The sequence below is a fragment of the Rhinatrema bivittatum genome, chromosome 19, assembly GCF_901001135.1.
Source record: "Rhinatrema bivittatum chromosome 19, aRhiBiv1.1, whole genome shotgun sequence".
NCBI classification, from domain to species: domain Eukaryota; kingdom Metazoa; phylum Chordata; class Amphibia; order Gymnophiona; family Rhinatrematidae; genus Rhinatrema; species Rhinatrema bivittatum.
This window is the reverse complement of record NC_042633.1, coordinates 15,697,401-15,725,381: the sequence shown is the minus strand read 5'-3', so window position 1 is coordinate 15,725,381 and position 27,981 is coordinate 15,697,401. Positions and strand designations below refer to the sequence as shown.

The window sequence follows — 27,981 nt, the reverse complement described above, 5'->3', positions numbered from 1 at the left end:
GGCACACCAGGTTAAGAGAGGGCCCTCTCGACGTTTTTCTCTGTCTCCAGCTGCCGGAAAGGAGGCAAAACCCAGCAGTCTGGACTGATCCGGGTACGGACATCTTGACAGTGGAGGTCTTAGGGATCTGACTCTGCTTGGGGGGGGGGGGGGGGAATAGGAAAATATATAACGAACAATACACCTGCAAAAAAAATGCAATGGAAAAGAGGCTCCTAGCTGCATTATTTTAAGACCTCATTAATAAGAATTCTTTCCTCATCTTTTGCTTGGCATGAGCCACAGTCAGAAAAATTCATAAACAAAACATCTGTAAAATTATAAGAAGGTTTTAATCAGTCGCTCTCACGCCAAGGCAAGTGCCATCTGAATGCTTGACGTGGCCGCCATCTAGGAAGCCAGTCAAAATCAAGAGGCAAGCTGGCTGACCCTCAGTAGCTTTTCTCTTGCCCCGAGGAAGGTGGAAATGACGTCGCCGGTACTTAACACTTTCAGAAAAGTTTTCGTGAATGTATCGCATGCTGCAACAGAGGGAATTTTTTTAGGAAATGTGATCAAATGCAGATTCCTGCATCTGAGCACACTTTCCAGACTTTCAACTTGGCTGTGCAAACCAGCAAACAGTCCTTTACTTCCAGGTTCTCTGTTTCTTCCTCTTGTAATTCAAACTCTGAGGCCACCATTTCAAACTGATTAGACAGTTGCTTGATTTGATAAGACAGAGAGCGAGCGAGCTGCAAAGCAGCTATTGTTTCCCATGCCTCAAAATTAAAGGTTTCAGGGAATTTCAAAAAAGCTTCCTTCCATCCGCCAACCTTGTGAGCCCTCCAGTGAAGCTACTCGAATTCCCACAAAGCTAGCAAGCTCACTTCAGCTCCATACGGTTGCATTTGCCCCTCTCTGGCTACCTCCTTCAAGATATGGCGAGATACCCAATGGTTTGAGATCCTGTACCCTCTTCTCCCGCTAAGGGCTCCAGCAATGTCAACACCTCAATCCCATGCAGGGAGGCCATGGACACCTCTCTCTCTCTCTGAGTGCTGCCAGAGGAGACCGATCCTTGGGAGACAAAAAAATCAGGGGGAAGAGGGCAGGCTCTTGAAATCCCTCGTCCCTCCCAGCGAGACCATCACCGAGGCCTGGGAAGGCAATCCGCTGAGGACAGAGACCGGGGAATGAGACGGGTTTGGGTTCTGATGGGCAAACCAGGATTTTCCTTTTCTGCACCAACCACTGAAACCGAGAGGCCAGCCACATGCCACCTCTGCTACTGGGCCATCTTGGGCCTACCTCTCAGGGATCTTTATAATCAAGAGAGCAGACCCCAATACAGCTGGGACTATTTCTGTTTCTTTTCCTGGTCTCTGATTGCATCTCTTGGTACTTGAGGATTTTTTTTTTTTGTCTTTCCAAGTGTAGTACACAATACTCGCCTGGTATTGACTCTTCCATCAGCAATGCCGTACTTGTGTTTTTCTCCTTTACCACTATATCCAATTTTCTAGCATAGCGATTTTTACCAGTAGGAATGCAAATGTCCCAGGTGATCACAACTTTCTCATTCTCTGCAGGTTGTCAGTTTCGTGATCCCAGTGAGTTTTTGTTACAGCAATGTTCCGGCATTTACATACTTTTCCAGTGGATGAACTGGGTCACCATCGCATCACACCCAGTCGTCTGCAGTCCATTGTCCCATGCTGCAATTATTAATATATCACTTTTAGGTTTACATTCTCCTCTCTCTTTAACCAGTTCTGTTTCAGGTTTTGATCGATGTGGAGTTGTCGAAGTTGCTCTTTATATATATTCTATGGTATGGGTCCATTTGCCTCTTATTTTTCTTTGTGTGCTAGTCTGATTCTATAAACCGTTTTTTTCTCATGTTTTTACAGATTCTTTAGCTTCTTTTCCCAGGTATCCTGGTAGATTCTCACTCATTCCTTCCATTCATCAGACCGCTTATGAATCTTTTCATGTTGTTTGAGGTAGGATTTATGAGAGAAGCTTTTCTCACATTCAGCACATTGAAATGGTTTCTCTCACAGGTGGGTGATTTCATGCTGCCTCAGGTTCTGTATCTCACAGAAGCATTTGTCACACTGAGTACATTTATATGGTTTCTCTCTCAGGTGGGTAATTTCATGCTGTCTTAGGGTCTGGATCTTATAGAAATATGTATCACATTGTCTACATTTATAGGGTTTTCCACCCATGTGAATTATTTTATGTTTTCTAAGGGCTGAGCATAGACAAAAACATTTCTCACATTCAGTACATTTAAATGGTCTTTCTCCTGAGTGAATTCTTTCATGTTTTGTAAGGAAGCATTTTTGATGAAAACTCTGATCACAATTAGTACATTTAAAAGGTCTCTCTCCTGTATGAACCATCTGATGAATTTTAAGCCGTGATCTCCATGTAAAGCATTTCTCACATTCGTTACACTTAAATGGCTTGTCTCCTCTGTGAAGTTTTGTATGTGTTGTGAGGTTTGATTTCTTAGTAAATGTTTGTTCACATTCACTACATTGAAATGGTTTTTCTCCAGAGTGAATTCTTTCATGTTCTTTGAGAAAGAATTTGTGACTAAAAGCTTTAGCACATACAGAACATTTAAATGGTTTCTCACCTGTGTGACTAATTTGATGAATTTTAAGCCCTGATTTGCATTTAAAACATTTCTTGCATTCAGAACATTTAAACGGTTTCTCTCCTGTGTGCACAATCTGATGAATTTTAAGCTGTGATCTGCCTGTAAAGCATTTCCCGCATTCATTACATTTAAAAGGCTTGTCTCCTCTGTGAAGTTTCGTATGCGCTGTGAGGTTTGATTTGCTAGTAAACCGTTTCTCGCATTCAGTACATTGAAATGGTCTTTCCCCAGAGTGAATTCTTCCATGTTCTCTGAGAAAGAAACTGTGAGTGAAGCTTTTATCACATTCAGAACATTTAAATGGCTTTTCTCCTGTGTGAACTATCTGATGAAGTTTAAGCTGTGATCTGCATTTAAAACACTTCTCACATTCAGAACACTTAAATGGTTTCTCTCCTGTGTGAACCATCTGATGAATTTTAAGCTGTGATCTACATTTAAAACATTTCTCACATTCAGAACATTTAAATGGTTTCTCTCCTGTGTGCACAATCTGATGAATTTTAAGCTGTGATCGGCATCGAAAGCATTTCTCACACTCATCACATTTAAACGGCTTGTCTCCTCTGTGAAGTTTCGTATGCGCTGTGAGGTTTGATTTGCTAGTAAACCATTTCTCGCATTCAGTACATTGAAATGGTCTTTCCCCAGAGTGAATTCTTTCATGCTCCATGAGGAAGCATTTGTGACTGAAACTTTTATCGCATTCACAGCACTGAAATGGTTTCTGCCCAGTATGAAAACTTGTGTGTGACATAAGTTCTGACCTCAAGGGAAAGCATTTCTCACATTCCGAACACTGAAATAGTCTTTCTCCAGAATGAAGTATTAAATGATTGGCCAGCTCAGTCCTGCATGCAAAGCATTTGTCACAGTGACTACATTTTAAGAGATTGTGTTGTATATCAAATTTCCTATCTGTTAGAGGATTTCTTTTCTCTACTACTGCACTACTTGGAAAGGTTTTCTCCCTTTCATGGTACTGATGGATAAATCTGTGATTTGACTTCTCGGGGAACTTGTTCCCACATCCAATTATCTTTTGGTGCTCAATGATATTTGAGTTTGTGGTGAAGCTTTCCCAAGTATCCGCACTTGTACATAGCCCCTCTCCTTCGCCGAGTCTCTGACTTTGTACACGCTTTGAGCAGGGTTTGGGATTTCTCTCGCACTCGGTATAGGAGGTGATGCTCTTTCCTACTTGATCTCTGTCTTTCGCTATGGGCGATGTTACTCTTCTGAAACCTCCTTCACCGTCTGCAGAAGGCTCTGGGCCATCGATGGAGGGGTTCTGTTCTTGCCATTCTGCCATCTGCTGCTCAGCACCGTTCTTGGACCCGTCCTCTGTTGAATAAAATGAGAATTTACTTGTTAGTTTTCCAGCTATGGAGGACAGTTATCAGGAAACTGTAAGCCAGTGGGATTCTCTGAAGGCTTTTTCTTGCCCCTCTCTCCATAAAACATGTAACACTAATCTTCAGCGAATTTAACTACTGTAATTCACTACCACTGGGCTTACCTCCATCAATAATCCACTCGTTACAGATATTGCAAAATGCCACTACAAGGACGACTAACGGGTACTAGCACATTTGAACATCTCTCTCCAACACTACAATCCCTACATTGGTTACCCATCAAATACAGAGCACAATATAAAATATTATCAATCATTCATAACTCATTATACAATAATAACGTCACTTAGTTTAAATGCCCCTTTGCATCTCTCTATTCCCAACAGAACTCTTAGATCCGGAAACAAAGGTCTCTTTACAGGTCCCTACTATTCGTGGCACACATTTAAGTGAGGTCAGGGACAGAGCAATCTCAATAGCCAGCCCTAAACTTTGGAACACCTTGCCCAGTGAGTTAAGATTGGAATCCAACAGCAAGATCTCTAAAAAAAAAAAAAAGCACTGAAAACATAACTATTTAACATCGCATATCCAAAAAACAACAGTGTTTGAGCATTTTAAGCTGTAGTTATTTGTTCATTTAAAGCTATGTTTATCATTTTATTGTAATTTAGAATTGTGTATGCTGTCATTTTATGTTATTCAATGTACTGTAAACCACCAAGATTGATCATACAGCTTGACGGTACACAAATAAATAAGTAATAATATTAGTATTTGCTTGCCGATGGAGGCAGAAGAGCAAAAGGGCACGACCAGGTGGAACCAGACCATGTCTGAGGGCAACCTGCTGGGTCTGTGCATCCCAGCCTCAGTCCTGAATCAGGACCTTGCAAGTCCAGGCTGAAGACCTGGAATTTATTCTGGGCCCGAGTCCTTGGCACCTCGGACCTGCCGGCTTAAAGAAAGGGAACGCTAAAGATTGGACTGAAAAGCAAGTGGAAAGACTCACCTAGGAGTTAGGTTGGAAATATTGCACAGCACACGTGCAAGGTTTTCATTTTTAGAAAGGAAGTTTTTTTGCTCACCTTTCTTGGCCTCCATAGCCTCCTCTCCTGCCTCCAGCTGGTCGCTGGTATCAGGCTCTTCCATTTTCAGGAGCTCTACTGTGAAGTCAGGATTGTGAGCTTGGCTGCCTATTGCAAAAAAAATGATAAAGCGCCATCAGCTTTTTAAATAGCCTTGGGTGCTGACTTAAGAAAAGTAACATCTGACGAAAAGTGAGCCGATGGGCCTTCTGTGAGCTCCGAACGTTTACGTGCCCCCGCGGGAAGGGGCACAGGATATAACAAGGAGCCATGACAGGTAAGGGTCCCGGCCACCCACAATCGGAGGGCCATGAAATCCGCTCCAGAACGTGCACTGGGCTGTGGAAGCCCAGCGCACTCCCCGTCCGCCCCCTGGCCCCCCCCCCCCCCGAGTCCGCCCTGTTGCGTCTCGGTCTCTCCCTCCACCTCCACCCCCACCCGGGGGCTGAGGAGGTAACTCCCGCTGTTTTCAGTGCTTTTTTTTTTTTTTTTTTTAGAGATCTTGCTGATGGATTCCAATCTTAACTCACTGGGCAAGGTGTTCCAAAGTTTAGGGCCGGCTATTGAGATTGCTCTGTGCCTGACCTCACTTAAATTTGCGCCACGAAGAGTAGGGACCTGGTAAGAGACCTTTGTTGCCGGATCTAAGAGTCCTGCTGGGAATAGAGAGATGCAAACAGGCATTTAACCAAGTGACCTGGCCCCTGGGCTCCTCCCTGTGGTCTCCCTAGGCGCCGTGTGGGCAGTGCCTCTTAAAGGGACAGTGGCAGGAAATGCCCTACGGCACCCAAACATTTCTGCTGCCGCTAGGGACGGGTCATGCTGCCTTCTGCCGCTGGAAACCCCCCATGAAAAGAGCTTTCCTTCTGCTGCCTGTGTGTGTGGTGGTGGTGGTGGGGGGATCATCCTGCCTCTGCTGCCAGTGGGGGCTCTCCCTCCCTCCCGCTGGGAAGAGGGCTAGGGATTCGGGCTGTAGCAGAAGTGAGAGAGGTAAGAAATAGGGCAAAGCTGGCTGGACAGGGTGACAACCTGAAAGGGAATGAGAGACAGGAGGCCATGACAGAAGCCTAAGGGAAGGGGGGGGGGGGGGGGGGGCAGAGAAGGAGGAATAAATACCTGGGGTAACAGAGAGGGCTTTAGGACCCAGTGAGGGCTGGGGCCATGTTTAGAGGAAGGGAGGGCCATGCAGTGCAGATGGCCTCCATCTATCTGTGGGAGGGAAAAGAGTTGTGCTCTTCTTTTGTGCCTCACTGCGACAGGCACGCAAGGTGCACCATGAAATGAAAACATAAGCATCAAGGCAACACAAGGCTGAACAGGCAAGAAAAAAATAATGGAAAGTAAACAATATCCACCGCGGCGAGAGTCGGAAAGCCAGGGGCCTGCCTTCCGTCGGCCCTTCCGGGCCGCTTCTGATCGGAAGGAGGCCACTTACTAGTACGCGATGCTGGGCCCATCACCAGCTTTAATCCGAGCCACGTCACCTGCTTCCCGCCAGTCCTCACATGTGCCCGGCACGGGCCCGTCTCCTCGTTCCTCACGTCCCTGGGGCTCACTGCTGATGCCCTCCTGCTTCCATCGGATCAAAAGGTCAGGCTTGGCATCAGGGGAGCCTATGTTGGGAAAGGATGGTTTAGAAAAGTTACCCCAGAGGTTTAGTGAAGTTTAGAAAAGTTACCTTACAGGCTCCAGTAACACAAATGAGCTCAGATTTCTGCTGTTTTCTTAACCACTAAGGAAAGAAAGGTGCTGCTGTCCTGATAGTCATCAGAAAACTTCCCCACACCTCCCCCTCTTTTTTTGCTATTTTTCTGGTTTTGTCTATGTTTGGGATTTTTTTCCCCTTTTTCATTTTCTTTTTTTGCTGTCTTGTTTTTCTTGTCATTTTTGGATTCTTTAATTTACTTGGGTTGGTTTTTTTTGTTTTTTTGTTTTGTTTTTTTTACTTTCCATGCTTTGTTATATTTTTAGTTTTCTTCTGTCCTCTCTAAGCCTCTCTCCTTACCCACCACAGCCTCTCCACTAAGCAGACTGTCCATGCACTTCTCTCCCTCTCTATTTCTGCAAGGCTGTCAATGTCACTCTCCCTCCTGCTCTGCTCTTCCTCTTCTTTTCCTCGGAAGTTATTTTTAATTTATTCTCCTGCTGCTCCCTTATGTCACCAACTTCACTGGGGAAGGATGGTCCCTGCTCCAGAGAGCTTATCATTTAAACAGAAAGTAAAGACGCCCAGGAGGAACTGTTTACTCGCCAGTTACAGGATGGTGAACGTCTTCGGTCGTCTCCGCTTCAGGATGATCCATTAATCGCGGCTCTTCCTCCTGTTTCACTCTCAGCGAGAACACGGATGTTACGATGGGAGGCCCTGTTACGAGAAAGCACACGGGTCTAGACGGACTCACCGAGGACCAGATATTCATATAGGAGGAGACGGATTTCAAGTCTCCAAATGTTTGGTGTTCATTCTGGGAATCCATGCAGGGCTAACTGCAATTATTTTTCACTTACAATGTCCTCTGAGCTGAAAATGCAAACCCAGAACATTTACTTACTAACGGTGGGGCTGCTAAGATCTTCTTTTCCCTCCCGCTCATAGTGTTGAGTGAAATATTTCCCGTCTTCCTTTTTAATCTTGAATTTAACATCGGGGTTAACAATTGAATAACCTGTGAATCAAGAGAGCAAACTCACATTTAGATTTGCATTTGTAAAAGATGCCAGGGCGGGAAGGGTTTCCTGTTCTGATGGAGCAGTGCATTTGCCTGACAAAGCTTGGGAAGGAAGAGATGACTGCAGCCGGCCACTTACTCCGGAGATACCCTGACCCCCGGAGCCGGAAGGTGACCAGGGGCAGCACTGGGCTAGCGGTGCGTTTCTCCCATTCTTCTGCTCATCCACGCCTCCTGTCATTCATTGTCCTAGACGTGTACCATACTTGTCCATACAGTAAGAGAATTACAGGGCCCACCATGTCTGTTCGTGACCTTCATAGCGGAAGGCATCGCGGGTGCCAGTGTCCTGTGCAAGGTCCCCTACTAACTTTCTTGTTCATTGTCCTAGCTGCACCTACTTACCAGGGTATAGCAGAGGCGACCTCACAAGTCTGAAAGGGCTGGGGTGTTTCTTCGATCCGCCCAGGCCAAGCCTCCAAGCCAACATTACTGACAGGGTCCTCCCTCCCTCCGAGTGTCAGATCTAAGGGTGACCCGAGGATCGTCCTTTAAGAGCAAGGCGGGACTGGAGGGAAGAAACAGGTTAACCCTTCTCAGATTCTCTGGCCCTATGAGGAGAGCGTTTTGGGGGGGGAGGGAAATCCACGCATTACACAAACACATGGGTTGGACTTTGGTACAAGGAAGGCAAGTCTAGAAAATGTAAAGTAATATAATATACAAAATGCACCAACTTTTCAGAACATGGCGGGTTGTCAAGACTCACGGCCTGCAGGTCAGCCCCGCGAGCCCCTGCACTCACCCGCAACGCGGCTCGGAACGGGCGGGCCCCCCAGCCCTGCCGGCGGCTCTGATGCCACTCCCCGACACCTTGCCCCTGGCTCCTCCCTGTGGTCTCCCCTAGGCGCGTGGGTGCAGTGCCTCTTAAAGGGACCGTGGCAGGAAATGCCCTACGGCACCCGAAGATGACATCAGCAGTTCTGCCCTATATAAGGACTTCCCCAGACCTCAGCAATGGGTCTCCTGCATTGCAGTGCATGATGCCAGCGGTCCTGCCTTCCTGTGCCTTGCCCTCCAGCCTTGCCTCATCCTGCCTTCCTTGTCCAGCCTTGTCCTGCCCTGCCCTGTCCATCTTGTCAAGTGTCTCCCATGTGTCTGCATCCTCCCTCTTAGTCGGAGGCACCCGACAAGCCTTTCTCGATACTGGCGCTGGAGGCAGCTTCGTCCATGAGTCGCTGGCACAGCAATATTTATTGCCTATCAACGTTTATTTTCCAACAGTTAAAATTAAGGTCAGAAACACCATAAAAAGGCAACAATGACAAATTACAGTCAAACAATTAAAACACAGTAAAACAGAAAAGTAAGCAATCAGCCTGCACCCCACGCTCACCATCTCCTCTGCTCATGGAAACCGTTACCGGGGCGCGGGTCACGACGGCGACAGTTCCACTCACCATGCAGACTGGCCTCCTGCATTAACCTGCATCTGCTTCCCTAAGGCAGTCAATGGGGGTCATTCCGGGTCAACCTCACATCGCGTGCGGTACTCTACAGCTTGCCAGAGGGGACTCCCGCTGCCATGAGCAATGCCTCACCAAGGTCTTGCACCTTGCCTGGACATTCACCCCGGAATAACCTGGTTTGCTACCGCAGTACACAGAATCCGTCAATGTCTTTAGCCAAACGGGAAGCAAAGGTCTTGCCCCCCTCATAACCCCTACAATTGTGCCAGAGACTTGGTCCCCGGCAAGGTTCTGCCCGGAGGCAGACCATACCCACTCTCTGCGCCGGAAACAGAGGCAATGTCCAAAGATAGAGCAGAATTAGGAAAGGTCTAGAGAAAGGCGACCAAAATGATAAAGGGGATGGAACAATTCCCCTATGAAGAACGGCTGAAGAGGTTAGGACTCTGCAGCTTGGAGAAGAGACGGCTGAGGGGGATATGATAGAGGTCTATAAAATAATGAGTGGAATGGAACGAGTAAACATTAATCAGTTGTTTACTCTTTCAAAAAGTACAAAGACCAGGGGACACACAATGAAGTTACTGGGTAATACGTTTAAAACTAATAAGAGCAAATATTTTTTTTACTCAATGCATAATTAAGCTCTGGAATTCATTGCCAGAGGATGTGGTGGAAGCTATTAGTATAGCTATGTTTAAGAAGGATTGGACAAGTTCCTGGAGGAAAAGTCCATTAACCATTAAGGTAGAGCTGCAGAAATCCACTACTTATTCTTGGAATAAGCAGCTTGGAATCTATTTACCCCTTGGGATCCTGCCAGGTACTAGTGACTTGGATTGGCCAGTGTTGGAAACAGTTTGCTGGGCTTGATGGATCCTTGGTCTGACCCAGTATGGCAAGTCTTATGTTCTTATATCAAGGAAAATCTGGACTGAGGATTCATGTGCCCCTCTTCCTCACCGGCAGGGGCTGGATTCTTTATCGTAAGGAAGAAAGATGGGTCATTACATCCCTGCATTGACCACCGTGATCTTAACTCAATTACCAAGAACCACCACTATCCTCTTCCCTTGATCTCCGAGCTCTTTGACTGCCTTCGTGGCACACAAATAATTTACCAAGCTGGACCTTCGCGGGGCCTGCAACCTGATCAGAATCCGAGAGGGCAACGAATGGAAGATCACCTTTAACATCCGTGACGTGATGCCCTTCGGATTATGCAACGGCCCCGCAATCTTCCAGTTTATGTTAAACAAGATTTTTTGGGACCTTCTCTACGCCCATGTGATGGAGGGTATCCTCCTCTTCTCAAAGTCATTGTCAGAGCACCGACATCATGTAAAACAGGTCCTCCAGAGACTTCGTGAGCACCACCTCTACGCCAAGTTAGAGACGCGTACCTTTGAACCTTTCTTGGGATATATTATCTCTTGCCAAGGCTTCCGTATGGACCCAGATAAATTAAAATCCATACTGGAGTGGGCCCTGCAACACTTCCTGTGGTTCACAAATTATTACAGACAATTTATTCATCATTACTCCTCCTTGGCAGCTCCACTCACAGCCCTAACTAAAAAAGCTTGGACACCAAGAACGGGACCACGGACGCTATCCAAGCTGTCAAGCATCTCAAAGAGGAGTTCACCCTTGATCCATCCGAGCCCTTCGTCCTGGAGGTAGATGCGTCTAGCCTCTGAGTAAGGCACTATCCTCCTGCAGCATAACCATAATGGTACCCTTGTGACCTGCTCCTCCTTTTCAAATACATTCTTTCCAGCAAAGAAGAATTATACCATTGGAGATCGTGAGTTACAAGTAATCAAGCTAGCCTTGCAAGAATAGCCACAGCAGCTGGAAGGAGTCAAGCATCCAGTAACTATCACATGACCCTACAGCACCTAGCACAAGCGCAGAGACTGAATCTGAAACAAGCCCATTGGTCTGCTTTTTTTTTTTTAATCCTTTTGAATTTGCTCTGTGGTATCGTCCCGCTGAGAACCACCAGTGAGCCGCTGCCCTCTCATGTTCCTTTGATGCTGAAGGCTCTCTGGAACCCCCCCCCGGCACATCATCGATCCTGCAAAAACTGTGGCTGCTGCCACATTTACAGTTCCTCCTGGGAAGACCGTGGTTCCCCAGTGCCTACAACAGGAGGTTCTTCAGGGCGCCTGTAGGGAACATCCCCAGTTCTTGCTAACAATGCAAGCAGCCAAAAATGGATTCGCTGACATCACTAAAAATGGACACTGCCTATTTTGCTAATGGGCAGCCAAATGCAGAGACTTTGCAGTTCTGTGCACACGACTAGCCTGGACAGATTGATGGACCCTTTGCTAGCCGAGCTGGCGCCAAAAGAAATAGAGCACAAATGGTGCTGTGTAGGAAGCTGTACCAGAAAAACATTAGGGGCCTCTTTTTATGGCTCTAAGTCCCAATCCCAGAGCAGAGTCTATCAGTGCCCTGGGCAGTCACCAGAACCTGAAGAAAAGAGAAAGGAACTGGTAAAAGAGCAGGAGAATCAGCTAATTAAAGCCTTAATTCTGCATTTCCCCCGACTATCCACGAAGCTGCTGAATTATGCATAGGTAAGCCCCTTAAAAGCAGCGGGGCTGCTCGGGGCCATTGTCATTGGATCGTGGCTCCCCTCCAAAGAGGAAGACGAGCCCTCCGAGTGCTGCTGCTTCCCCCACCCCCCCTGGGCAGAAGAGACTTGCAGAGACCCAATGGCACAGCAGAGCAAGGTATGAGGGACTGGAGAGCGGGCCAGCCTGTTTGCTTCGGTGACAGTGACCGTCCTTTCTGCCTCTCCGTGCTGAAGACCTGTGAACGGAGAGCAGGGGTTGCTGCAAGTCCTATATGGCGAGAAACCGTGGCTCCATTCCCCATGTAGTGGGTTAGGAAGTTAGCTCAAACACAAGTCTCTGCTAGGGAGAGGTGAGGCTAGCATTCACTAACTGTAATCTGATAAGCACCGGGTGTCAAGCAGGCTTTTGTAACTATTGGTTTTCTTATTTTCTGTTTCCCTAATTGCTTGTGTGTTTTCTGATGACGTATTAAGCCCAGCCCTGTGTAACTCAGAAATAAAGAAGATTTTCTCCAGACAAACAGCTCGGGTTATTCTCTAAGCAGACGGACCAGAAAATCACTGGCACCTACCTAGAGGGAGGTGGGGCTCAAACTCCTAGCTCGTCTCCTTACAGGCCCACGATTCCCACCTGGCGGGACACCCAGATAGCAGCCCGAAGCTTGGAATCGGTCGTTTGACACCACTGGCGGCCTCAAAATGAAGACCGACGTGAATCTTGCCCCACCTGTGCGATGAATAAAAGGGTGCAAAAGCACGACCTTGGGAGTTACGACAGCCACTGTCAGCCCCCCCCCCCAAGGGAACCCCTGGACCCATTTGGCCACTGACTTCGTCACGGACTTTCCCTTCCCTGGCGGCACCACCACCACCATATGGGTGGCAGTGGATAGCTTTTCTAAGGCGGCACATTTCACGCCCCCTTCCAGGCCTCCCGTCTACCCCAGAACTGGCTCAACTGTTTGTCCAACACATTTTCCGGCTGCACGGACTTTCTCTTCACATCCTCTGATACCAGGGGGATTCCGTTTACAGCTGCTACAGGAAGAGCTTATGCCAGACGTTTGGAATTATGCTGGATTTTCAGCCCCAGCGCAACGGACAAGCCAAGTGGGTGAATCAAAGTCTCAAGGCCTTTCTACAAGCCTACATGAACCAAGGGCAGGATTAACGGATTCTCCCCTCCTCCCGTGGGCCGAGTTCTCACACAAACAAACACGTGAGCAGGTCCGCGGGGGTCAGCAGCCTTCTACGTCGTATTCGGACGCCGTTTCCGAGAACCTAAACCTGACTCTTGGCCCAGCAGCCAACCCGATGGGACAGGAACTCCCAAGAATGGTGGCAGAAGACGCACCATCTTGTGGAGCAAGTGGCAGAGCGCTTTAAAAACCCACTGACACGCAACGCCGCGTCACACACACACCCCCCATATCCCCCCCTCAACCTCACCTGGGAAGCTTACATTTGGCTCAGCAGGAAAAATCGACAACTGAAGATGCCTTCTCTGACGTCTGCACTGTGATTCATGGGTCCGTTCCCCATCGCCCTGGGGCTTACAGGCTGACGCTGCCAGCAGCTTTGTGCATTCACGGGGTGTTCCACGGCTCTCTTGGCCAGGCAGACCACTGAAGTGGCTGCAGAAGACGACCCAGGATTTAAGGTCCAGGAGAGTTTGGCTTCCCCGAAGAGCCTGAAACCAGTTGCAGTATTTGATCTCCTGGAAGAGCTATGGTCCCCCCCCCCCCCCCCCCCCCCCCCCAAACTCATATCAGAGTTTCACAAGAGAATCCCCGAGAAGCTCAGACTCAGAAGATTGGCAGGGGGGTGCTGTCAAGATTTGCAGCTTGCGGGTTGGCCCTGCAAGCCACTGCAATTATCCCCAACGCTGCTCTGACCGGGCAGGCCCCCAGCCCTGCCAGTGGCTCCGACGCCACTCCCCGACGCCACGCTCCTGGCTGCTTCCTGTGGTCTCCCTAGCTGCACGCACAGCACATGGCACCTCTTAAAGGGCCAGCAGCGGGAAATGCCCCATGGCACCCTAGGATGATGTCAGTTGTGCCCTACTCAGACCTCCCTTCTTTGCCTCAGCAATGGGTCTCTGGCATTGCAGTGCATGTTGCCAGCATTCCTGTGCCTTGCCTCATCCAGCTGTCCTTGTCCTACCCTGCCCGTCTCGTCCAGTGTCTCTCCCATGCCTACATCCTCCCTTGGCCTGACTCTCCAGATCTTGACCTCTGGCCTGGACCTCACCACGACTGCCTGCCGCCTGGACCTGATTGCAATTGCCTGCTGCTTGGACTTCCCCTTGCCCGGATCGGACCCATTCTTGTTAGCCGTCTGCCCCCGCCCTTGGCCTGCCCCTGACCCCGGTGTGCCTCTGGACTTGTGTTATCGTCACCGCCCTGGGGACCCACCTAAGTCCTGCCGGCCGCCAGAACCCAAGGGCTTAACCTGCGGGGGAGGAGGCTGGTGAGGGTGAAGCTGCAGACTGTCCCACAGCAGGCTGCGTTTGCCAGCTGCCGGCACAGAACGCGTGGGTTCACCTTCGAGGCTGCGTCACCTATGCTGCAGCACAAAGGGGCTCGCACACCCTCTATTCTGCACATCGGGGAAGCCAAACATATGATTAGAGGGGTATTTTTAGGGCAGAACCAACGGATTCTGCAACCTCATGTGCACAATTAGGTCACTAAAATTTGCATTTTCAAGTCAATTCCTACCACATTTTCAGAGGTCAGGAGAACAAAGAAGAGTTGGATATGGGTATTTTTCCCCCACAGTAAGTTCCATTAGTTCTGTGTGGAACTTCTAATTCTGGTTTTCTTTTTTTCACCGTTTAGCTTTATTCTTCCTCCTGCCTCACTTCCCCATTCCCTACCTCTCACTAGCATTTCCCTATCTGGCCCCAGGCCAGCAGTAACAGCAGCTGGCCTGGGGCCAGACAGGATGTCAGTCCTCCCGGAAACCTGCCCGCCACCCCGCGGCGTTGGGTTCGCTTACGCTTTCTTGTTCGATTTTTCGCTCCTGCTTTTTGCTGCAAACGAGACTGAAGGGGGACCCCTGCTGGCTGCAGGGGTGATGGCGTGCTGGGCATGCTCAGTGGGCCGGTCGGGGTTCTAGAGGCTTTGGCGGAGGTGTTGCGTGATTGGGCTCCATCCTGAGGGTGTCACCCGTATGCGAGGACTACCATCCTGCTGTCCTGGGAGAACACCTGGTACAGGTAAGCAACTCTGCTTTACAGTAATGAATAAGCAAGAGTAGCTTGTGATCTATCTAATGTTTGGGTAATTGTCAGGTTCTTGTGGCCTGGATTGGCCTCTGTTGGAAACAGGATGCTGGGCTTGATGGACCCTTGGTCTGACCCAGTATGGCATGTTCTTATGTTCTGAGCCATGGGCAGCCACAGCAGCAACCACTAGGCTGGTGACAGCATCAGTATCCGGGCCACAAGTTGTAGGCTTCCAAGTGACTTGGCATTTAGGACTTTTCCAGCCCTGATAACCTGGTAACACCTGCACTGCCACGGGCCTATAGATGACAGAAGAGGCATCCTCACCCCGTGACATCAGGACACCGTGAATCTCCTCGATGACCTTCCTGTACAGCTCCTTCTGCCGTTCTCCCAGGATGTCCCACTCCGCTTCCCAGAAATAAGCAGCGACATCGGTGAACGTGACGGAGGCCTGAAAAGAGCAAACAGAACGCACTCAGACTCTTTTCCTTCCAAGTCAATTATACTGTGTGTGTGTGTGTATGTATATACACAATAAACGCTGTAATATGGCCTCTATCAGTGAGATCAGCTCTCCGGTAGATTACAGCATGAAGGGAGCTCTGTTCTCTCACGTATCTTTGTTATATGGCATCTATCAGTGAGATCAGCTCTCCGGTAGATTATAGCATGAAGGGAGTTCTGTTCTCTCATGTATCTTTGATATGTGGCATCTATCAGTGAGATCAGCTCTCCAGTAGATTATAGCATAAAGGGAGCTCTGTTCTCTCACGTATCTTTGATATATGGCATCTATCAGTGAGATCAGCTCTCCGGTAGATTACAGCATGAAGGGAGTTCTGTTCTCTCACGTATCTTTGTTATATGGCATCTATCAGTGAGATCAGCTCTCTGGTAGATTACAGCATGAAGGGAGTTCTGTTCTCTCACGTATCTTTGTTATATGGCATCTATCAGTGAGATCAGCTCTCCGGTAGATTACAGCATGAAGGGAGTTCTGTTCTCTCACGTATCTTTGTTATATGGCATCTATCAGTGTGATGCCATTACACTAACATGAAGCTTGTATGTCTTCAATCAAACAATGGTTACATCAAAAGAAATTATCACTTAATAAGTCCTGAGCTTTTACTGATTCAGAGACCACATTCTACTTTTCACCAGGAATCTATTCTGACTGATAATCTAAGTTTCCCGATTAAAGCCCCGATTAAAAGCTTAGGGGTCTTGACTGATTCTTCGCTCTCTTTTCAGCCCCAAATTAAAGCCACAATCAAATCTGGGTTTTTTAAGTTACATGTGCTTACAGGATTAAGACATCTGTTCCATAAAGGAAAAACTGGTTCTTACCTGCTAATTTTCATTCCCAGAATACCACGGATCAGTCCAGACTCCTGGGTTTATGCCTCCCTGCCAGCAGATGGAGACAGAGAAAGTTTCACTGACACTGCCTTATAAGCCCCAGTGCCACCTCCAGTTCCTCAGTTTTGATCTGTACCCAAGCACAAAAACTCACTTGCAAAAACTTGTAAAACACTTGACAACACTTGTTAAAGCTCTGAAGAAAAATCTGCATAGCAAAAAGGGCACAGCTGAGCAGACGACGCTCCACCTCCATCAAGCGGGCGGGCTCTAGAATGATCCGTGGTGCTACAGGAACGAAAATTAGCAGGTAAGAACCAATTTTCCTTTCCCTGTACGTACCCGGATCAGTCCAGACTCCTGAGATGTTCCAAAGCCCCCTAGCTGGGGTGGGACCGGGAGAGTCCCGCTTGCAAAACACTCTCGCCGAAAGAATGAGTTTCTGGATCCCAGATGTCTAGGCGACAACGTCGCGAAAAAGTATGCAGCGACTTCCATGCAGCCGCCCAACAAATCTCTTGTGGCGACACCAACTGCGCCTCTGCCCCCGAGGCCACTTGCGATCGAGTAGAATGAGCCCGTAAACCGTCCGGCAGCTGGCGGCCCTTAACAATATAGGCTGACCCAATAGCCTCCTTGAGCCACCTCGCAATGGTAGCTCAGGAAGCCTGGAGCCCTTTCTTCGCGCCGCTCCACAAAACTAACAGGTGATCAGCTCTCCGAAGGGCATTGGTCACCTCCAGATCTCTCAGTGAGGCCCTCCAAACGTCCAAGCGCCTGAGTTCTCTCGCACGGGGAGAAGCAGCATCCAAACTGGGAAAAGCTGGACGTTCGACCGTCTGACTAACATGGAAAGCTGAGACCACCTTGGGAAGAAAAGATGGAACACCCCCGAATCCGAAATCTGTAGGATCGGGTCCCCACAAGATAAAAAAGAAAGACTTATACACTGCAAACCAGACCCTTCTGTAGATCTCAATTAATAAAGCCACCTCCCAAAGGAGACAGTCTACATTTTCAACTCACATTTTCCCGAAGTCAACAATGCTTTATTCATCATCTATTAAAGAGTGAAATATCTGTTTGTAGAGCCTCCACCGCCCATCACTATATTAAAATTCAACACTTTTTCCATTTACATAGTACAACACCAAATATTTTTTCACACAACCACCCATCCAAAAATAACAATTCTCTCTCACAAACACTCACCGTATCATCACATTCATTCCCTCTCACAGTTACAGACACAACAAAGCACAAAGCCCTCACCTTTCTTTTAACTACACTCGAAAACAGCACCACTTTCATTCACCCTCCCTAAATGTTTCATAAAGCGTCCCCCTCTAGTAACCATCCGAACACGTTCAGTATCTCTGTCCTCTTATACAGGTTTGCATCCACTGTCGTTCGTGGAAAGCAGCTCACACCCAATCACTCGAACATTCTTCTTCAGTTCTTCCGTGAATTCCAGGACAAATCACCACATTTTTATGACATGTAACTCGCTCTTCTAGTCCTCGGGCATGCTGCAAAACATTCATGAGCCCCATCGAACAAACCATTACCTTTAGCTGTTCAATCCTTTTCCGCCTCGGGCAGATCTCAAATTCTTATTGGGCACTTAGACACGGCCCAAACGATCTGTTTCCACAGACTTTTTGTACGTCACTTATGTCTCATTCCAAAATCCCATTAGAGGACCTATTGCACATCACTTCTGTGTCATTCCAAAGTCTCATTAGACCAAAATGTGAAGAACTCTCCAAGGCAATCCACACAACCCTACAACCTACAAGATAAAGCCTGCAGCTCGGATATTCTCCGCACTGAACAAATGGCTACCAGGAAAACAACGTTCAAGGTCAAATCCTTAAGAGTCGCCCTACGAAGAGGCTCAAAAGGTGGTTCGCACAAAGCTCGAAGGACCAGATTCAGATTCCAAGCTGGACAGACCTTCCGTCCCAGAGGACGTAAATTCTTGACCTCTTGAAGAAACCATACAACATCAGCATGAGAGGACAAAGATCTTCCATCAATTGTCCCTCACAAAGAGGTCAGAGCCGCTACCTGAACTCGGAGAGAGTTAAACGCCAAGCCTTTGCCCAAGCCATCTTGCAGGAAGGATAAAATCTGGGACACCGAAACCCGCAAAGCAGCAACACCTTTGGCCACACACCAAGCCTCAAAAGCCTTCCAGACTCGGACATAAGACAACGAGGTAGACGTGCGACTCGCATGCAGAAGGGTAGTAATAACTGGCTCTGGGTACCCCCTCTGCGCCTTAAACGTCGCCTCTCAAAAGCCAAGCCACTAGACAGAAGCGATCTGCCTGATCGAAAAATATGGGACCTTGATGGAGCAGATGAGAGAGGTGACTGAACCATATCGGACCGTCCATGGCCAAGTTGACGAGATCCGAAACCACGGGCGACGTGGCCACTCCAGAGCCACCAATACGACATCCCCCAGGTGTCTCTCTATTCTGTGCAAAACCTTGCCCACCAGAGGCCACGGAGGGAACATGTAAAATACAACTCCCTAAGGCCAAGGAATCACTAGAGCTTCGACTCGCTTGACTCCGTAGTCTCACCTGCGGCTGAAAAATCATGGGGCTTTTGCACTGTGGCGAGATCTACATGTGGACAACCCCACTTCTCGCGAATAAGCTGCATCATCGACTCTGACAGTCCCCATTTGTCCGGATCTAGAAGATTGCGACTTAGAAAATCCGCCTGGACATTCTCGTTGGCCGTAATATGAGAGGCTGCTATCTGGGTCAAGTGTGCCTCTGCCCAGATCATTAACTCCTGAGCCTCTTAAGCTACCATCCAGCTCTTGGTACTGCCTTGTCGATTGATATAAGCCATGGTTGTCACATTGCCGAAAGAATTCTGACTGAAAAAGAAAAGAGACCGAAAAATTATTTACTCTTTAGGATAATAGAAAGACTAGGGGGCACTCCATGAAGTTAGCATGGGGCACATTTAAAACTAATCGGAGAAAGTTCTTTTTTACTCAACGCACAATTAAACTCTGGAATTTGTTGCCAGAGGATGTGGTTAGTGCAGTTAGTATAGCTGTGTTTAAAAAAGGATTGGATAAGTTCTTGGAGGAGAAGTCCATTACCTGCTATTAAGTTCACCTAGAGAATAGTCACTGCCATTAGCAATGATAACATGGAATTTATTTATTTTATTTATTTAATTTCTTTTACTATACCGATGCTCAAGACTAGGTCTTATCGTACCGGTTTACAATGTAACTGAGGGGAAACCAATTAACATCAAGGTAGAAAGTAAAGTTACATTAAACAGGGAGCGTAAAACCTGGGCAATGGAAGACAGTACAGAATTTAAACTAAGAAACAATTAGAGAGAGATAAATATATAATCAACAAAAACTATAAGATACGTAAACATAGATTTATCCTAGGCAGTTATTAGCATGGTATGTCCAGTGGGAGAAGGAAAGGGTGAGGTTGGGTGGGGGGGAAGGGGAGAGGGAAAAGAGGGGGGGGGGTAGGGATTAGGGAGGGGTGGGAGAATGAGAGTCAGTGATGGTTGAGGAGATCCTTCAGCGGTAGGCTTCTGCGAACAGCCAGGTTTTCAATTTCTTTCTGAATGTTGAATGGCATTGTTCTTGGCGTAAGTCTTGGGGAAGTGAATTCCAATGTAGTGGACCTGCTGTTGAAAGAGCACGCTTGTGAATAGAGTTGTGGACCGATGATTTGTTGGGGGGGGGCCTTGAGCGAACCTTTGTAGGCAGTTCTGATCGGTCTTGCGGAAGTATGTAATTCGAGTGGGAAGGTGAGTTGGAGAGTGGATTGCTGGTAGACGGATTTGTGGATGATGGTGAGAGCCTTGAAAAGTATTCTATATTGGATGGGCAGCCAGTGTAGGATTTTTAGGATTGGTGTGATATGGTCCTTGCGACGAGTGTTTGTAAGGATCCTAGGCGCTGCGTTTTGCAGCATCTGAAGAGGTTTGGTGGACGAAGCAGGGAGACCAAGTAATAGAGCGTTACAATAGTCGATCTTTGAAAACAGTATGGCTTGAAGCACCGAACGGAAATCCTTGAAGTGTAAGAGCGGTCTAAGTTGCTTCAGGACCTGTAGCTTGAAGAAGCATTCTTTGGTTGTGGCGTTAATGAATTTTTTGAAATTCATTCTAGAGTCAAGGGTGGCCCCAAGATCTCTCACCTGGTTTGCTAATGGGATGCTAGCATTATTTGCGAGGGGGTTGTTGTCACTAGGGGAGATAACCAGTAGTTCCGTTTTGGAAGTATTTAGGACCAGGTTGAGACTAGAGAGCAGAAGGTTGATGGCTTGTAAGCAGTTGTTCCAGAAATTTAGAGTAGAGATGGGGTCCGAGATGGGGATTATGATTTGTACATCGTCCTCGTATATAAAGTGGGTGAGATTGAGACTATTGAGTAGCTGGCATAAAGGGAGTAGATATATATTGAACAGGGTAGGGGAAAGTGACGAACCCTGAGGTACGCCTTGGTTTGATGGAATGGAGTGAGATTCTTTGTCATTTATTTTGACTTTGTAGTGTCTGTTGTTCAGAAAGGATGTGAACCAGAGCAGTGCAGAGCCGGATATGCCTATTTCCATTAAACAGTTTAAGAGGATAGTGTGGTTTACCGTGTCGAATGAGGCAGAGATGTCGAGAAGGGCTAGCAGGTAAGATTGTCCCTTGTCAAGGCCCATCAGGATGTTGTCCGTTAGAGAAAGAAGGAGGGATTCTGTGTTTAGGCGTTTCCTGAATCCGAATTGAGAGGGGTAGAGAATATTGTGGGAGTCAAGGTAGTCTGTGAGTCGGATGTTGACAAGCTTTTCCATTAGCTTGGCTATAAAAGGTAGGTTTGCAATGGGGCGGAAGTTTGCAGGGTTGGCTGGGTCCAGGTTGGGTTTTTTAAGTAAGGGTTTAAGTGAAGCAATTTTTAAGGAATAGACTTAGTTTTTGGGTTCTTGCCAGGTTCTTGTGGCCTGGATTGGCCACTGTTGGAAACAGGATGCTGGGCTTGATGGACCCTTGGTCTGATCCAATATGGCATGTTCTTATGTTCTTAAATCACCAGAAACTGCAGGTGAATGCACCAGCCACCATCTGCTGGAGACAGACAAATACTGGGGAACAGCAGGTGGCACCAGTGCTTATCAAGCAGTGTCAGTTAAACTTTCTCTGTCTCCATCTGCTGGCATGGATGCATAAACCCAGGAGTCTGGAATGATCCGAGTACGTACAGGGAACTATGATTTCTGTACGATTGCCCAAGCATCTATCTTTCCTCTCATTGGATTACTGTAATGGTTTATACTTGGGTCTTCCGTTAAAACCATTACATCCTCTGCAACTTTTGCTAAACTTTGCTGCCTCTTTACCGCCGGGCCTAATTTAAATAAATGAAGATACTGTATCGTGCGCACAGGAGAGTGTTTTTATTGTATCGGCCCGAATGTTCTTTGTAAACCTATACTATACAACCACTATGTTACTTGTAAACCAATACGATGTGCAAACGGTAATCGGTATATAAAAACCATTAAATAAATAAATAAACAAACAAACAAATAAAGTGCCCTCAGTCTGAATTGCTTGCCTGACAGCAGCAAGGAAATCCACCTTTTAGGTGGCAGCACCCATACTTTAGAATTCTTTACCAATGGAACTCAGAATGTCTGAATGCATAAAGAAGTTCCAACGCCTCCTGAAACGTTTTTTGCTAAAACAAGTGTTTGGATGAGAACATCAATACCGATCCTCCCGTGAAATGTATCTGCTCTGAGTACTGTGATTTTGTCATGTAGGAAATATGTTTTAATATGTTTTGTTTTATTGATATGTTATTGTGAATGTTTTTTTTTGTACATTGCTTAGGCCATTAAGTGTTATTTAAATTTAAAAAAAAATGTATTTATTGCATGTTTTTATTAGTAAATTTGCAATGGTACAAGATTGCAATAACAGAAAATGAGGACCCAATATATAATATATACATCACGGATAGCCATCATTATAGCATGTATAAGTGTAGAAAGAACAATTAAGAGCTCCCTTCTGTGAGCCAGCAGTGAACAGTGAACCGGGAAATTAAGAGAAAAAAAGAGACAAGAGGGCTCAGAAACCTGCAAAATAAAGTGAAGCAGCAGGACCACGTGGTGAGTGATACTGCTCCCACCCCCAGCCCAGCACTGTTTTCAGGCGTTTAAATTACAGACGCTTCCCTGGGCGTCCCTCTTTCTGCCAGGATCCTTTCTCAGTCTCTGTCCTCCTCCACTGCAGGGGCTCATGCGGTCGGCACAGCTCAGTCGGGGCAAGAGCCCGCTCACCCCTCCCTTCTGTGAGCCAGCAGTGAACAGTGAACCGGGAAATTAAGAGAAAAAAAGAGACAAGAGGGCTCAGAAACCTGCAAAATAAAGAGAAGCAGCAGGACCACGTGGTGAGTAATACTGCTCCCACCCCCAACCCAGCCGTCTAGCCCAGCACTGTTTTCAGGCCCTTAAATTGCAGACACTCCCTGGGGCGTCGCGCACCCGAAGGAGCGCAACCTAAGGGGCTTGCCCCTTAGTGCGCTCCTTGGAGCGTCCCAGAGCAAGAGCCATTACCCACCCTTATCCATCCATCCATCCAGCGATTACACATCCACCCATCCAGTCCCCAGAGGCACTCATCCAGCAGCACTCATCCAGTCTCCTGCAGCACTCATCCAGTCTCCTGCAGCACTCATCCAGTCCCCAGAGGCACTCATCCAGTCCCCAGAGGCACTCATCCAGCAGCACTCATCCAGTCTCCAGAGGCACTCATCCAGCAGCACTCATCCAGTCTCCTGCAGCACTCATCCAGTCCCCAGAGGCACTCATCCAGCAGCACTCATCCAGTCTCCTGCAGCACTCATCCAGTCTCCAGAGGCACTCATCCAGTCCCCAGAGGCACTCATCCAGCAGCACTCATCCAGTCTCCAGAGGCACTCATCCAGTCCCCAGAGGCACTCATCCAGCAGCACTCATCCAGTCTCCAGAGGCACTCATCCAGCAGCACTCATCCAGTCTCCTGCAGCACTCATCCAGTCTCCAGAGGCACTCATCCAGCAGCACTCATCCAGTCTCCAGAGGCACTCATCCAGCAGCACTCATCCAGTCTCCTGCAGCACTCATCCAGTCCCCAGAGGCACTCATCCAGTCCCCAGAGGCACTCATCCAGCCTCCTGCAGCACTCATCCAGTCTCCAGAGGCACTCATCCAGCAGCACTCATCCAGTCTCCTGCAGCACTCATCCAGTCTCCAGAGGCACTCATCCAGCAGCACGCATCCAGTCTCCTGCGGCACGCATCCAATCTCTAGCAGCACTCATCCAGGCTACAGAAGCACACATCCAGTCTCTAGCAGCACATCCAAGCTCCGGTAGCACTCATCCAGCACCGATCCAACCTGAACAATAATGTACTACCGACCACGCACCTACAAATCACTCATCCCAATCATGATTTCCCCCACTACACAGTTACTAGGCCTCACCCTATTCACCATAATCCTATTCAACGCCCAATCTCTCACCAACAAAACTCTTATACTCAACGACATACTGCAGGACACAACCCCAGACGTTTGCGCCATAACAGAAACATGGCTCAAATCCACGGACATCACACTCATTAACCAATTACCAACGCAGACTTACGATTTCTTCTCCATCCCAAGACAAAAAAAAAGAGGAGGGGGTATCTTCCTAGCTGCAAAAAAATCCTTAAGGTTCTCACACCACCCCATCAGTACAGTAACTAAACTAGAACTAGGATTGTTCAAATCAGAACAACTCCAAATCCTGCTAGTCTACGCCCCGCCAGGCTTACTAGAGTCAGACTCCTCTCCTATCATCGAAACCATAACTCTGCATCTCAATCTTGACTCCCCTGCTATAATCCTGGGTGACTTCAATTTACATGTTGACAAAGTTCCCCTCTCTACAAACTGTGAAGCCCTCCTCACCGCACTGTCAGCGATGGGATTCAGACAACAAATCAATAAACCCACCCACAAAGCAGGCCACACGCTCGATCTACTCTTTACAAACACTGGTATTTCTCTTACAAAACAACCAAATTGCAAAAAAGTCCCATGGTCAGATCATTCTCTAATCTCCACCAGTTTTTCCTTACCTCGATCAGACTCCAAACTCAACTCAAGACCCTCTTTCCTATACAGAAAACCTTGCAACTCGGGACATCTAAGTAAAGCTCTAACCTCGGATCTACCACTCATTGAAGTATCTACCCCTAACGCTGCCCTCCAATCCTGGTCCAAAATAACAAAATCTATAGCAAACACTCTCTGCCCACTGACAACCAAAACAAGGTCTGCTAATACATCCAAACGTCAACCCTGGTATAATGATGAACTACGAAAACTCAAACAATTACTTCGGCAAAAAGAAAGAAAATGGCGCAAAGCCCCTTCACCAGCCTCACTCTCTGATTACAAACGATCACTCCATCTTTACAAAAGTACCACGTTGAAAATCAAAAGAGACTACTATGCCCGAAAGGTTCATCATCTCAGCTTTGACTCAAAAGCTCTATTCGCCTTCGTTTCCAGCCTCACTAAACCTATCACTCCAGATATACCACCCGAACAAGCCCAGACTAAAGCAGACGAATTGGCTCTTCATTTTAACAAAAAAATATCGGATCTCCTTAATCAGCTGATTCCAAACACTACGTCTCCAGATAACACATATCTTCCCCAAAATAAAGACATCCAGCTTAATGCCTTTGAACCCATCACAATCACAGAGATACAAAATGTATTAAAAAGAATGAAACCGTCATCACACCCATTTGATCAAATCCCTACCAAAATGCTTCTTCTTATCCCGGACACAATAGCAAAAACCCTAGCAGATATTATAAACTGCTCCTTATCACATGGCATCTACCCAGATGACCTAAAAACTGCCTCAATCAAGCCACTGCTAAAAAAACCAAATCTAAATGCATGTGATCCCAACAACTTCCGCCCTATTTCCAACCTACCATTTATAGCTAAAATCATGGAAAAACTGGTAAACACCCAACTATCCAACTACCTAGAGGACCACAGTATTCTGTCCCCAAACCAATATGGTTTTCGCAAAGCCGCAAGCACCGAAACGCTACTAATTTCACTCATGGACTACCTACTCTCTGGTATTGATAAAGGCCAAGCATATTTTCTAATCCTCCTTGACTTCTCGGCGGCCTTTGACACCGTCAACCACGCCCTTCTTCTAAAACAGCTGGCAAACATTGGTTTAACAGGTGCCACACTAAACTGGTTCAAAACATTTCTAGAAACAGAGGATACAGAGTCAAAATTCATAATAAAGAATCCCAATACCACCCTTCTAATAGAGGAGTGCCGCAAGGATCATCACTTTCACCCACCCTTTTCAATGTCTACCTGCTACCACTCTGCCAACTACTAACAAAATTAAGCCTGAAACATTTCCTTTTTGCAGACGACGTACAGATCGTAATCCCTATAAAAGAATCAATCTCAAAAACAATGGAATACTGGGACAGTTGCCTATTAGAAATTAAACTTCTCCTCAACAGTCTAAACCTTGTACTCAATGCTTCAAAAACAGAATTCCTGCTCATATCACCGGAAAACAATAACACACTTCCTAAACCACCCACACTCCTTCAAACAACCCACGTAAGAGACTTAGGAGCCATCCTAGACAATCGTCTCAACCTCAAAACATTCATTAACCAAACCACCAAAGATTGCTTCTACAAATTACATATCCTGAAAAGAATAAAACCGCTGTTTCACACTCAGGACTTCAGAACAATCTTGCAAGCAATAATCTTTTCCAAACTAGATTATTGCAACTCATTACTATTAGGCCTCCCAGCTTCTTACACCAAACCTTTACAAATGGTTCAGAACTCTGCAGCCAGAGTCCTTACAAATTCCAGGAAAATTGACCACATTTCACCTATTCTCAAAAACCTCCATTGGCTTCCGATCCACTATAGAATCATGTACAAAACCATTAACATCATATACAAAACTATCAACCAACACACGCAACTTGACCTACAAATACCACTTAAAAAATTCACCTCCGCCAGGCCTATCAGGGAACACTACAAAGAGTCACTCCAAATTCCAAAGGCCAAAACCTACCAACATAAATCCTTGAGTCTCAGAGCCTTCTCATCAGCAGGTCCAGCTCTCTGGAACTCGATCCCACCTGATTTGAGACAAGAGTCATGCTCTTTAACATTTAGGAAAAGACTAAAAACTTGGCTTTTCAAAAAAGCATTTCCAAGCCTTGAATAAAACCTCCTCTCACTAGCACTAACTCGTATGCAATAATGGAATGTAAACACGAATCAACCAACCTCAAACCCTCTCTCACTAATTCCTGCTGAATATTTATCATACTATTACCATTCACAACTGTGTCATATTTATTCATTTGATTACCTATGTACCGTTTCATAGTCTTATTTTTTCACTTGCTATTCTAATGTATCAATAGGCTGAAATGTAAATATTGTGCTGTTCAATTTCTCCCCTTCCATCCCAAGTTTATTTTCCTTGTTTTTTGTAACTTTCCCTCTCCCTTTTTCTGATTCACTGTATTTAAAGTTCAAGGTTCTTATTGAAAATATTGTTTTTTACGTTACGTTATGCTTTACACTCCTTGTTATTTGTAAACCGGGTTGATGTGATGCCTATCATGAAACTCGGTATAACAAAAACAATAAATAAATAAATAAATAAAATAAGAAATGCAAATGAAATGAAGGGAGCTCTGTTCTCTCATGTATGTTTGATATATGACATCTATCAGGGAGATCAGCTCTCCAGTAGATTATAGCAGGAAGGGAGCTCTGTTCTCTCATGTATCTTTGATATATGACATCTATCAGGGAGATCAGCTCTCCAGTAGCTTATTGCATGAAAGGGACTCTGTTCTCTCATGTATCTTTGATATATGACATCTATCAGGGAGATCAGCTCTCCAGTAGATTATAGCAGGAAGGGAGCTCTGTTCTCTCATGTATCTTTGATATATGACATCTATCAGGGAGATCAGCTCTCCAGTAGCTTATTGCATGAAAGGGACTCTGTTCTCTCACTGTGCTGTGAGGAGGAAGCTTGGAAGAGCTGCACAGGAAAATATTCACCTTTAATCCCCAGTGCTCTGATTAAAAAAAAGAGGTTAGGAAAGACTTTCTTACTGGATCAGAAACCAGCGCGGACATTTCCCTCCCGGATGGTGAAGCTGCGGGGAGGGATTCACCCCGGAGCTACCCCTTTTCTTGGGCAGATGCTGAGAAAGAGGAATAAGGCAGGGCTGAATCCTGCCGGGTCCCGGATGAAGTCTCCCCCTCCCTTTCCTTCTGCAGAGCGAAAGGGGCAGATCTGGAGCTGACAGAGCGGGGTTTCTGCTTTATTTCTGAAGCTTTCCTGCTCTTTGCAGCCCCTAAAAGGAAGAGAAAGCCGAACTGCCAGTGTGCAGCGCATGCGCAAACATCCCTCCCCTGCTCCGGCATTTAAACA

The 27,981-nt window shown here is 46.9% G+C and overlaps 1 protein-coding gene across 1 annotated transcript; it reads right to left on the bottom strand.

Annotated features, from left to right (window-relative positions):
• On the bottom strand, positions 1-27,977 carry LOC115080437 (oocyte zinc finger protein XlCOF6-like). Its single transcript, XM_029584597.1, has 7 exons — positions 27,660-27,977; positions 15,381-15,507; positions 7,652-7,765; positions 7,351-7,464; positions 6,584-6,712; positions 5,100-5,207; positions 1-3,997 (listed from the first exon to the last, which is right to left on the bottom strand). Exons 1-7 carry the CDS (start codon positions 27,681-27,683, stop codon positions 2,040-2,042), a joined length of 2,574 nt encoding a protein of 857 aa, XP_029440457.1. The 5' UTR covers positions 27,684-27,977; the 3' UTR covers positions 1-2,039.
• Between the last annotated feature and the right edge of the window lie 4 nt (positions 27,978-27,981).

Bases quoted from the DNA above. Each gene is read 5' to 3' on its own strand.
- LOC115080437 (XM_029584597.1), bottom strand. From the start codon at position 27,683: ATGTCCGCGCTGGTTTCTGATCCA. The intron at 7,465-7,651 runs GTAAGTAAATGT...TTCTCGTAACAG, and splicing joins TCTTAGCAGCCCCACCGTTA to GGCCTCCCATCGTAACATCC. The intron at 6,713-7,350 runs GCGAGTAAACAG...TTCCCAACATAG, and splicing joins CGTTCACCATCCTGTAACTG to GCTCCCCTGATGCCAAGCCT.